The following is a 12,330-nucleotide window of genomic DNA, read 5'->3' on the forward strand; positions in this document are numbered from 1 at the left end:
GATCTAATTTATAACATTCCAAATTAAAAATTTGGGATGTTAGAGTTACATTCATACACCAGAATGGTTCGGGTTGTTTCGGATGAGTTTCGGAGTACCGGGGGTTACCGGAACCCCCCGGGAAGTTCATGGGCCTTAGTGGAAAGGAGGACCACAAGGGAGGCCGCATGCCCCCCATTGCCAGTCCGAATTGGACTAGGGAGGGGGGCGGCGCCCCCTCTTTCCTTCTCCCCTCTTCCTCCTTCCCTCTCTCTCCCTCTTGAAAAAGGAAGGGGACTCCAATTGGATTGGGAATCCTAGTTGGACTCCCCTATGGCGCGCCTCCTCCCTGGCCGCAGGCCTCCTCCTCCCTCCTTTATATACGGGGGCAGGGGGCACCCCAAAGACACACAAGTTTCTCTTAACCATGTGCGGTGTCCCCATCCACAGTTACACACCTCGGTCATATCGTCGTAGTGCTTAGGCGAAGCCCTACGCCGATAACTTCATCATCACCGTCGTCACGCCGTCGTGCTGACGAAACTCTCCCTCGTCCTCAACTGGATCAACAGCCCGAGGAACGTCATCGAGTTGAACGTGTGCTGAACGCGGAGGTGCCGTACGTTCGGTACTTGGATCGGTTGGATCGCGAAGACGTTCGACTACATCAACCGCGTTACTAAACGCTTCCGCTTTCGGTCTACGAGGGTACGTGGACACACTCTCCCCGCTCGTTGCTATGCATCTCCTAGATAGATCTTGCGTGATCGTAGGTAAAAAATTTGAAATACTGCGTTCCCTAACCGTAACATATGCATGTTATTAGTCCTTACTAGTCCAAGTTACTCCCCACTGTGGTAGTCTTATACAAAACCACAAACTCAGATTACAGGTACCAAGGTAAAATTTAATGACTGCTTTGCAAGCCAACTTTTGTTCTCATTAACCGGGATCATTAATACGCCTGCATGCATGCAAGGAAGGAATGAGAAGGAAGTAGCAAAGTGTCATTATGACTACATGCATACAAGTATTAAATAAGTTCATATTACGAGGAAACATCATTAAATTTTGCCTCGATTACTGTTAATGGCCTTGTATAGATGCAAAATGTATTTTTCATAGTGGCTTTGTACTTGCATTCAGAAGATCAAGTACATCACTAATGATATAGGTTGCAAACGTGTTGGTTGATATTATTAAAGTGGAGGCCAGTCTCTGGACTATCGCAGGGGCGAAGCATTTGGGTTCTTTGATGCCGCAAGAGTAGGCTCTGTTTTCTTTCCATTTGTGTGAGGTGTAATGGCCCTCTGCAGACTTTGTTGTTCCTCTTCTTTTTAATGAGATGAGGTAAAACTTTTGCCTCCGTTTAAAAAAAGTATATCCCTAATAATAGTTGGAGCATAGTAAGGAACGGTACTGAAAGGCCTCTTGCGCAGATCAGTCACTATGCACTCAGGCTCCCCTAACATGGCGATGCTTCGGATTTTCGCAAAGTTCCTAGCTTACTTTCGGTTTGCGGGAAAAGGGACAAGGAGACCGATCCGCGAACCCATGCGAGACGACATTGGACGGTAAACTGAACAACGCGGAATGGACAATTTCGAAGGATTTGAGGATCCTTTGCCCTAGCTTTCATTGTTTATCAGTGGAGTGCCATTATTATTTTTACTTCTTCTGATCCATATGAAATGTCGCTGGCAATTTTAATTAAATATGAATCAGAGGGAGAGTAAAAAGACACTTTCAGAGTCTCTAACTTCAGGATTTTTTTTCCCAAAAAAAAATTCAGCATTTCTTTTTACGATTGAGGCGTCAGCCGTACGACTTGGGGTTGTAGCGACAACCGAAATTTGACATTGAACTATACGCGTTGTCGCTCCGGGCATCCTCCAGCTGCCTGCCTGGCTACAGTTCTTCCCTCTTCGACTTCGAGCGTTTTCAACCTTTGTTCAACTAATCCCGTTGACAGGATGCTGACGCGCACAATAAACTTAGCTTTCACGTACAGGATCATTGGCGACCACCTATTTCGCGATCTGGATTTACTCTACCAAGATCACTTTGGGCAAGCTTAAATGCCAATGCCTGATCAAGACGGAGCGTGCCTACTATCTCGATCAGACATTAAATTCGTCCGACGGGAGACGCATGTCACCGTTGATTAATCCTACAGTAGCAAGCACTATCGACTTTGACCAAGTCCATGGAACTACTCTCCCCATCAATCAATGGAAGCTCTAGGAACTTTTGTCGAAAGAGACCCTCTCCCCACTGGAATTGTCAGAAAAGACCCCCTTCAGATGAAATTGACAAAAAGGATCCCCTCATCCGTGACGGCAGGCGCGGCAGGCGACATGTGGCACCTGCCACCATGGCAGGAGGCGGCCGCGCGGGGCAGAACGGTTTTTTACAGCGTGAGCAGCCGGGACGGAACGGCGATGTGGGCCACGCCGCCATCGGGCGAGGCGGCGAGCGCTGCGGCTGCCGCTCCCTGGCCGACAGCCCCCGCTGTGCGCGGGCCGAGGCGTGGGCCAGGCCGCCATCGCAGGAGGCGGCATCTCCGTTGCTCTGCACGCGCGACAGCTTTTCTGTTGCAGACGGTGCTCATTCCCATGCGCGCGGACGACGATGAATTTGACGGGCGGGAATCACTCCGGCTTTCTTCAACGGATGCGACTGCACTGCGGGAATCACTCACTTGCTACGGGAATCCAAGGCTGCGGGAACCTGTTGTGCCGACACTACAGGGATCCTCTTCCTTTTATATAGTATATTTCTGCTCCATGCGCAAGCACACTGTCTCTTGGCCTCCTCTTCTAGGCTCTGAGTGTGTAAGAACAGAGAGAAAGATAAACTCACTAGGCACTTCACTCGTGATTTAGGGCGATTTAGAGTTGGATTTTGAATATGGTGAAGTTGAAGAAAAGATAGAAGAAGGTAAGATCTATCCATTTTTGTTGGTTTCGTTCGCATGCATGATGTTTTTACTCTTTTTGTTTAGTTCATAACTATGTGTTCTCTGTTGTGTTAGGCATTATTTCATCACTTTTTCGAGTCATTTAGAGCTTCATGAGTAGGATTTGCCTAGCGAAGTGAACTACGAAGTTAAAGATCAAGGTATGAGCTTTGCAATACATTAAATTTTTTATGCATGCAGGGTGGTAATTAGTTAGTCTTTTAGCTCGTCATTAGCTATGCGATGTTAGTGCTTAGAGGTTAGAAACAATTTCATACGTCCTTCCGGAGAGCATCACATGATCATGGCGACACGGTTACATCATTAGTTACAGAGTTCTTTGGAGGGGACTTTATTGGCCCATCTTTTATCCCCGAGGAGTCACAACCATACGCCTACAATTACGCTTGAGGTTCGCAACAAGGATTCCAGACTCCACACCTACGCAGGAGTCGCAGACACATGAAGCCGAAGTGGAATATGGCCGCGGTCTTCGCGTAACTCAGCCACCTAATCGCTTGTCGCTTTCCGGTCCTAAGGAAAGGCCGGGTGGTCATCGTCGACTAGGGTGATTCATCTATCCACATGTGCGACCCATTGTATCTACATATGTCAGTATCAGACTTTCCGATTTAAACATCTATGTATGCTGAAATAAAAATGCACCACAGAAACAATGTTTCCCGCCTATATCTCCCGCCATACTATCCCGCTTCACTTTTCGGCTTATGTTAGGCCGAAATGATTTTTTTTAATTTTGGCTCATGAATATTGTGCAACCATTGCCCATCTTAAACATTGAAAATATATATTTTCGCGCATCTCTTTCCCCTCAATATTTTCCTGCCAACTCTTTCCCTCCATATGTTCCCGCCACCCGTTTCCCGCCAACCCCTTCCCGCCATATGTTCCCGCCAACCCTTTTTCGCCATACCGCAGTCGTTCTTTCCCGCCATTTTCTCCTCTCTACCTATAAAACCCCCTTCAGAGAGGTGGATAAGCATTCCAGTGTAGTGTAGTCGAGATGTCCCATTATCCTTTCGATCGTAGTTTTCACCCCAGGATGAGCAGGACTCTTCTGAGGCTAGCTACCGATTTCAAGATGGACAATAGGATAGTTCCATGGGACGAACTCACCGGTAGTGACACCATAATGAATGAGTTGGCTCACGAATTACGTAGGTCTGGGTGGCCTGAAAGGACCTATGAGGAGGTACGTAAAGAACTTCTTAGGTTTTATGCAATGTGGAAGAAGGTAGTGGACCTGAAGAGTGAAACTTTCAGAAGGACTGCAGCAAAGCATCCATTTTTATGGACTGACGACAGCGAGGACGAAGATGATATCTTCATGTCGTCGCTTCCGGGTTCTGCATCGTCAAAGGGCAAGAGTTCTGCATCGTCCAAGGGCAAGAGTACTGCATCCTCGAAGGGCAAGAGTTCTGCATCATCCAAGGGTAAGAGTTCTGCATCCTCGAAGGGTAAGAGTTCTGCATCGACGGAGGATGACGATGATGCCTTCATGTAGTTTTTAAGCTGTATTCCAGTTCTACCGTTTAATTCAGATGTACTTGCATTATTAGTTTGTACTCTCTTATTGTAGGGCATTACGTTCTATCTTAATTTCATTTTGTAGTTGTTGCACAATGTTCGATAATTAGTGGAGGGAAAGAAAATGCCACTAATTTATTCTAAAACTATTTTTTTTCTTACGACACGGTACAATTGAAAATAAGATACATCGTACTATTGAAATAAAGCTACATTTAACTACTGAAATAAAGCTACATAAAACTGCAGAAATTAAGATACAAACAGTTGCGAAATATAAAATACTACCACAGGAATCTACTAAGTCCAGCGTGGGTATTTTCCTTTTCCATCGCCAGCTTCTTTTGCTGCCTTGTCCTCACGAGCCCTTTCTTTCTTTCTCTGTCTCTCCGCCTCACGAGCCTCCTTTTGCTGTCGTTCCTGCTCCTCCATGCGACGAGCCTCTTCCCTGTTTTTCTTTCCTAAATCCTGAAAAAACGGTGTTGCTCCGCATAGTATTCTTTTAACTCTCTCTCTCTCTCTCTTGCTCTGCTTTCTCCTAAGCTTCCGCCTTCTCGCGTCGCTCTTCCGCATAGAAACTATTCCACGCTCGGCGACTTCTTTCACGAATCTCAGTCACTGCCCAAGCCGGCATCTCCGTGTCAATCCAACGATAGTACATGCATAGAGGCGGAGGAGACTACAACAAGAAACAAGAATGTTATTAAAGAATCAATCAAAATACCAACAATATCTATTCGTGATGGTTAAAGCATACCGGAGGCTTGTCGTACTCTGAAATAGCTACCGGTGGATCTTTCTCATAATTGGCGCACATGAAAAACTTCATGCCCAACCAATCTGAAAAATCCGTCACCTCCTTCACCTTGCAAAGATCGCCACACCAACACCGCAGGACTGCCACTCCCGGAGGCGAACTTGCATTCTCATTTTCCTCGGCCTAATGCTTTGATCCGAGCAAGGCAAACTCATACCAACTGAAAAAAAGGCGGACACACTTTGCGCAGTGACGATTTCGAGGGTGGCTGGACGACGGAAGACGAGAGCCTCAGTGCCTTGTTTTATAGGCTCGGACGACAAATGATGGCGAGAAAATAGGCGCGAACAGACGAAATGTTAGACGAGAAATACACGTGATTCAAACAGTGCAGAGGAGCACCGCAGGGTGTCGACACAAAGGCGTCAAAAATGCACCTAGCGCACAGCATCGGATTCCCGCCCGTGGAAATGAGCGTCGTCGCATGGGAATCCTTGCCGTCTGCCACAGCACAGGCTGTCGGGCCGCATGCGTGGGAATCGTCGTGTGAGAATCAATCACCGCGGTCTGCAACATGGACACTGTCGCGCGTGCAGTAGCAACAAAGGTGCCGCCTACAGGTTCCCGCAGCGTGTGAGTAATTCCCGCAGTGCCGTCGCATCCGTCGAGGCAAAGAAGCAAAAGCCGAAGTGATTCCCTAGCAGCAACAGGGCATCAGCATGGCAAAAGCAACCAGTGTCGGCACAAGGGGTCAAAAACCACAGATTCCCGCCCGTGATAATTAGCGCTGCACGGGAATCGGCGTTGTCTAAGTCCTTGTTGCGCGTGCAACACGAACAGCAGTGCCGCCTCCTGCGGTGGCGGCCTGGCCCACCTGCTGGGCCCGCGCGCAGCGGGCCGTGTCGGACAGGGAGCGGCAGGGCCAGCGCTGGCCGCCTCGCTCGGTGGCGGCGTGGCCCACATCGCCTGGCCCGTTCCGTCCCGGCTGTTGGCGCTGTAAAAAACCATTCTGCCCCGCGCGGCCGCCTTCTGCCGTGGCGGCAGGTGCCACGTGTCATCTGCCGCGACTACCGCCACGGATGAGGGGGTCTTTTTGTCAATTGCGTCTGGAGGGGGTCTTTTCTGGCAAATCCACTTGGCAGAGGGTCTTTCGACAAAAAATCAAGCTCTAGATGTCTTGCCAGCTAATACATTTACGTGAGAATTCATTTTTTTTCATGGCTAAGAAGATTAGGGAAAGAAAATCAATGATGGAACATGAAGGCGGGTCGGCCAGTCAAATTAAACACTCACTGGTCACTGCATGACTCCTCTCCCTTTTCTTCCTCCCCCCTACAAAACCAGCAACCCCGCCCGCCATTTAACACCTCCCTCCATCTTCCACCCACCCACCACAAGAAACAGCAGCAGCATCGGCTGACCTGCCCCGCCTCCAATGCAATGTCTCTCATCCCAGCTCTGTTCCTCCTCCTCCTCCTCGCCACCCTCGCCGCTTCCCAAGAATTCACCTACACCGGCTTCGGCGCTGCCCGCAACGGCGGCGCCCCGAACCTCACCCTGAACGGCGTCACGGAGCTCCAGCCGGACGGCATCATGCGCCTCACCAACGACACCTCCCGGCTCAAGGGCCACGCCTTCTACCCGTCCCCGCTCCGCCTCCTCGGCCCGCCCGGCTCCGGTGCCAAGAACAACGCCACCGCGGCGGCGGTGTCCTTCTCCACGGCGTTCGCGTTCGCCGTCGTGCCCGAGTACCCCAGGCTCGGCGGCCACGGCTTCGCCTTCGTGGCCGCCCCCGACCCGCGCCTCCCGGGGGCGCTGCCCAGCCAGTACCTGGGCCTGGTCAGCGCCGACGACGACGGCAACGCCACCAACCACGTCTTCGCCGTCGAGTTCGACACGGTGCAGGACTTCGAGTTCGCCGACATCAACGACAACCACGTCGGCGTCGACCTCAACAGCCTCACCTCCAACGCGTCCGCGTCCGCCGCGCCCATCAACCTCAAGTCCGGAGACACCGTCCTCGCCTGGGTCGACTACGATGGGGACCGGAGGCTCCTCAACGTCTCCATCGCGACCTTGGCGGCGCCCGAGAAGCCGGCGGCGCCCCTCATATCCTTCCACGTCGACCTGTCCATCGTCTTCCAGGAGCAGATTTACGTCGGCTTCTCGGCGTCCACGGGGCTCCTTGCCAGCTCGCACTACCTCATGGGGTGGACCTTCAAGCTGGGCGGCGGCGCCGCACCGCCGCTCGACCTGTCGTCCCTCCCATCGCTGCCGAGGCCCAAGCCAGACAAGAAGAGCAGGACGACCCTGATCCTCGCGTCGGTGTTCTCGGCGTTTGTGGCGCTGTTGGTGCTCGCCGGCGCGGGCGCCTACGCGGCATACCGCATCAAGAACCGCGAGGTCATCGAGCCGTGGGAGCTGGACCACGGCCCGCACCGGTACAAGTACCCGGAGCTGAAGCGCGCCACGCGAGGGTTCCGCGATCGCGAGCTCCTCGGCCGCGGCGGCTTCGGCAAGGTGTACCGCGGCGTGCTCCCTGGCACGCCCCCCACCGTGGTCGCCGTGAAGCGCGTGTCCCACGATTCCCGGCAGGGGCTCCGGGAGTTCGTCGCCGAGATCGCGTCCATCGGCCGGCTCCGCCACCGCAACCTCGTGCAGCTCCAGGGCTGGTGCCGCCGCCGCGGCGACCTCCTCCTGGTCTACGACTTCATGCCCAACGGCAGCCTGGACATGCACCTCTTCGGCGACGGCCTCCGGGCGGCGCGGCTGACGTGGGGCGTCCGGTACAAGATCCTCCGGAACGTGGCGTCGGCGCTGCTGTACCTGCACGAGGAGTGGGAGCACGTGGTGCTCCACCGCGACGTCAAGGCAAGCAACGTGCTCCTGGACGGCGACATGGCGGGGCGGCTCGGCGACTTCGGGCTGGCCAAGCTGTACGAGCACGGCGCGAACCCGGCCACGACGCGGGTGGTGGGCACACTGGGGTACCTGGCGCCGGAGCTGACGCGGACGGGGAAGGCCACGACGGCGGCAGACGTGTTCGCGTTCGGGGCGCTGGTGCTGGAGGTGGTCGCCGGGCGGCGACCCATCGAGCCGCGGGCGGGGCCGGAGGAGCTGGTGCTGGCGGAGTGGGCGTGGGAGCGGTACGCGGCGGGGGAGGTGGAGAAGGTGGTGGACGCGAGGCTGGGCGGGGCGTTCGACGCCGAGGAGGCGGCCGTGGCGGTGAAGCTGGGGCTGTGGTGCTCGCACCCGGTGCCGGTGGCGCGGCCGACGATGAGGGAGGTGGCGAGGTACCTGGACAGCGGGGACGCCGCGGATGTGCCGCCGCCGCCACCACCGCCCCCGCCGCCTCCGGTGTGCTCCGGCGAGGTTGGGTACGACGACTTCGTGCACTCGTTCCCGTCGTCGTCGTTCGAGAGGGCGGCGGCGGCCGGCGGAGGGGACCCGCTGTCGCAGACATCGGTGGCCACATTCCCCTTCTCGCCGCTGTCCATGCGGTCATCCCACGTCAGCGTATGACCCCACACGGCCACACCATGAGCCCTCATCTGGTCAGTGGATCAACAGGTGTAGTGGCGCCAGTGAACCATTGACCATTTCGCACAACGACGCACCTTACAAGTAGTAGTAGCGCCATTATGCTTGAACAGTTGTTGGTTTAAGGTTTTGCAGATGTTTGAGGCGATTGTAACTTCCTATGATTCGATTCTGCCGAGGGACTGGCCAGGGTAAGTCCACTAAAAGTCCAATTTAGATCAGTCGATTTGTTTCAACTGTCTCATGCAAAACTAGCAATCGATTCGTTCTTCAACCTTCAGCTCCCCATGTTCTTCTTTCAACCGTCCTCCCTACCACCGGCCGAACCACCAACCACCATCGCCCGTGGTTGGCAGTGCTCCTGCATCAACCTTGCAGCCCCGCCCTTTCCTTAACCGTTGTGCTGCCAGGGCCGCCAGCCAACCCTCTAATCCCGACAATGACAATTTTTTTAAGGTGAACCTGCACCATCTCCACACCCCTAAGATATATAATGAAGTCATTTGTCACTCTAAGATAGATATAGGGACGCGTGGCAACTAGGATAGACCGAGAGGGCTTCTTCAGCAAGCTTCTTCCTTTCCTTCGGTTGTTCCTTCCTTCACACGAAAAACACTCCACGTGTTCATAGATGTGCCATCAATCGCCCCCCCCCCCCACCGCCCCCGCCGCCTCCGGTGTGCTCCGGCGAGGTTGGGTACGACGACTCCGTGCACTCGTTCCCGTCGTCGTCGTTCGAGAGGGCGGCGGCGGCCGGCGGAGGGGACCCGCTGTCGCAGACATCGGTGGCCACATTCCCCTTCTCGCCGCTGTCCATGCGGTCATCCCACGTCAGCGTATGACCCCACACGGCCACACCATGAGCCCTCATCTGGTCAGTGGATCAACAGGTGTAGTGGCGCCAGTGAACCATTGACCATTTCGCACAACGACGCACCTTACAAGTAGTAGTAGCGCCATTATGCTTGAACAGTTGTTGGTTTAAGGTTTTGCAGATGTTTGGGGCGATTGTAACTTCCTATGATTCGATTCTGCCGAGGGACTGGCCAGGGGTAAGTCCACTAAAAGTCCAATTTAGATCAGTCGATTTGTTTCAACTGTCTCATGCAAAACTAGCAATCGATTCGTTCTTCAACCTTCAGCTCCCCATGTTCTTCTTTCAACCGTCCTCCCTACCACCGGCCGAACCGCCAACCACCATCGCCCGTGGTTGGTAGTGCTCCTGCATCAGCCTTGCAGCCCCGCCCTTTCCTTAACCGTTGTGCTGCCAGGCCGTCAGCCAACCCTCTAATCCCGACAATGACAATTTTTTTAAGGTGAACCTGCACCACCTCCACACCCCTAAGATATATAATGAAGTCATTTGTCACTCTAAGATAGATACAGGGACGCCTGGCAACTAGGATAGACTGAGAGGGCTTCTTCAGCAAGCTTTTTCCTTTCCTTCGGTTGTTCCTTCCTTCACACGAAAAACACTCCACGTGTTCATAGATGTGCCATCAATCGCCCCCCCCCCCCCCCCCCCTATTAGAAAAGTAGGTTTGGTGAGAAGAGCGATCAGCTAGCTGAGCAGTAAACCCATGATGGATAACATAGACATGATCCACGGATTGAACCCTTCTATGGTGAATGTGTCTTGGCGAACGCATAAAATGTATTAACAGCAGAATCATAACAAAATACGCTTGTACTTCCTCCTCCGTTCCTAAATATAAGTTTTTGTAGAGATTCTATTATAGACTGCATACGGAGTAAAATGAGTGAATCTATACTCTAAAATGCATCTACATACATCCGTATGTGGTTCATAGTGAAATCTTTACAAAGACTTGTATTTAGGAACGGAGGGAGTATGACCAACACGTACAGTAGCAACGATAATGTTTCTTCCCTCGACATTCTCAATGTGGTAGCCGAACTAATAATCCGTAGGCCTTCGACCACAGTCTCCTCAAGCGACCGGGCGTCTTCCTGAAGGCCAAATCAGACTGCGTGTCCAAGGACAGATGAACCATTTGCAGCAAAGAAAATACGTGAAGTCAGGTTCAACAAGAACATGCCAAATTGTGAGGTACTCCTAAGTGATTAGCAGAGCAGGTGTCAGGCTTCGGATAGAGATTCAGATAGCAACGGTCCCCTAAAAACTGAGTTTCATGCTTTCAGTAGAGCACCGGGGTACAAACTTCATAAGAATTGCAAGAAGTGAAATAGTAGGAAGAATTTTTTTAGGTCTTCATGTCATACCACCCATCCGCCCCTCTCTGGGTTTTATAACACTACCGCAGAATCTTATCAGTAGAACGATCGTGCGTTGCTACGCATATATAAATGAATCAAACAAATAATTACGGTCGTCTCCAAGGTGGAAGTTTATTTATTTTTAAAGAAAAGGCATCAACCGAGCCCAAGATGGGGCTCGAGCCTAGCCCGACTTTGAATTAACAAAGCCATAACCCGGCCAGGATTACAAGCAGACGCCCTTAGGCAACAAGGAAGAAAATACAGAGCGGAAAGATGACGTTGGAAAGCAACAAGCTAATCCTCACACGCTACAAACAAAGAAGATACACGATGAGGCATGAAGCCATAGACGCTGAGGTCCTCCTCCGAGAACGGAGCACCGAGAACAATAACACTCCGGCTCATGAGGAGAGAGGCAGACCGGCACCATTGGGGAATGCCATCACCAAGCTAATACAGACACCGGCACGACACATCCAACAAAATCCATTGATACGTCCATTTTACAACATGCTTTTATATCGATATTTATTGTATTATGGGCTGTTATTACACGTTATGTCACAATACTTATGCATATTCTCTCTTATTTTACAAGGTTTACATGAACAGGGAGAATGTCGGCAACTGGAATTCTGGGCTGGAAAAGGAGCAAATATTAGAGGCCTATTCTGCACAACTCCAAAAGTCCTGAAACTCCACGGAAGTCATTTTTGAAATTAATAAAAAAAATACTGGTGAAAGAATCCACCAGAGGGGGCCCACACCCTGGCCACGAGGGTGGGGGGCGCGCCCTACCCCCCTGGGCGCGCCCCCTGCCTCGTGGGCCCCCTGGCAGGCCTTCGGTGCCCATCTTCTGCTATATGAAGTCTTCTACCCTAGAAAAAATCATAAGCAACCTTGCGGGAAGAAACTCCGCCGCCACGAGGCGGAACCTTGGCGGAACCAATCTAGGGCTCCGGCAGGGCTGTTCTGCCGGGGGAACTTCCCTCCGGGAGGGGGAAATCATCGCCATCATCATCACCAACGATCCTCTCATCGGGAGGGGGCCAATCTCCATCAACATCTTCACCAGCACCATCTCCTCTCAAACCCTAGCTCATCTCTTGTATCCAATCTTTGTCCCAAAGCCTCAGATTGGTACCTGTGGGTTACTAGTAGTGTTGATTACTCCTTGTAGTTGATGCTAGTTGGTTTATTTGGTGGAAGATCATATGTTCAGATCCATTATGCATATTAATATCCCTCTGATTATGAACATGAATATGATGTGTGAGTAGTTACGTTTGTTCCTGAGGACATGGGA

General features: G+C 52.3%; 1 protein-coding gene across 1 annotated transcript; it reads left to right on the plus strand.

Annotated features, from left to right (window-relative positions):
• The first annotated feature begins 6,600 nt into the window (after window positions 1-6,600).
• LOC123119675 (L-type lectin-domain containing receptor kinase S.4-like) lies at window positions 6,601-9,019 on the plus strand. Its single transcript, XM_044539564.1, has one exon. The coding sequence runs from the start codon at window positions 6,684-6,686 to the stop codon at window positions 8,763-8,765; it is 2,082 nt and encodes a 693-aa protein (XP_044395499.1). The 5' UTR covers window positions 6,601-6,683; the 3' UTR covers window positions 8,766-9,019.
• Window positions 9,020-12,330: the final 3,311 nt, after the last annotated feature.

This window comes from Triticum aestivum, chromosome 5D (genome assembly GCF_018294505.1).
Source record: "Triticum aestivum cultivar Chinese Spring chromosome 5D, IWGSC CS RefSeq v2.1, whole genome shotgun sequence".
Classification (NCBI taxonomy): domain Eukaryota; kingdom Viridiplantae; phylum Streptophyta; class Magnoliopsida; order Poales; family Poaceae; genus Triticum; species Triticum aestivum.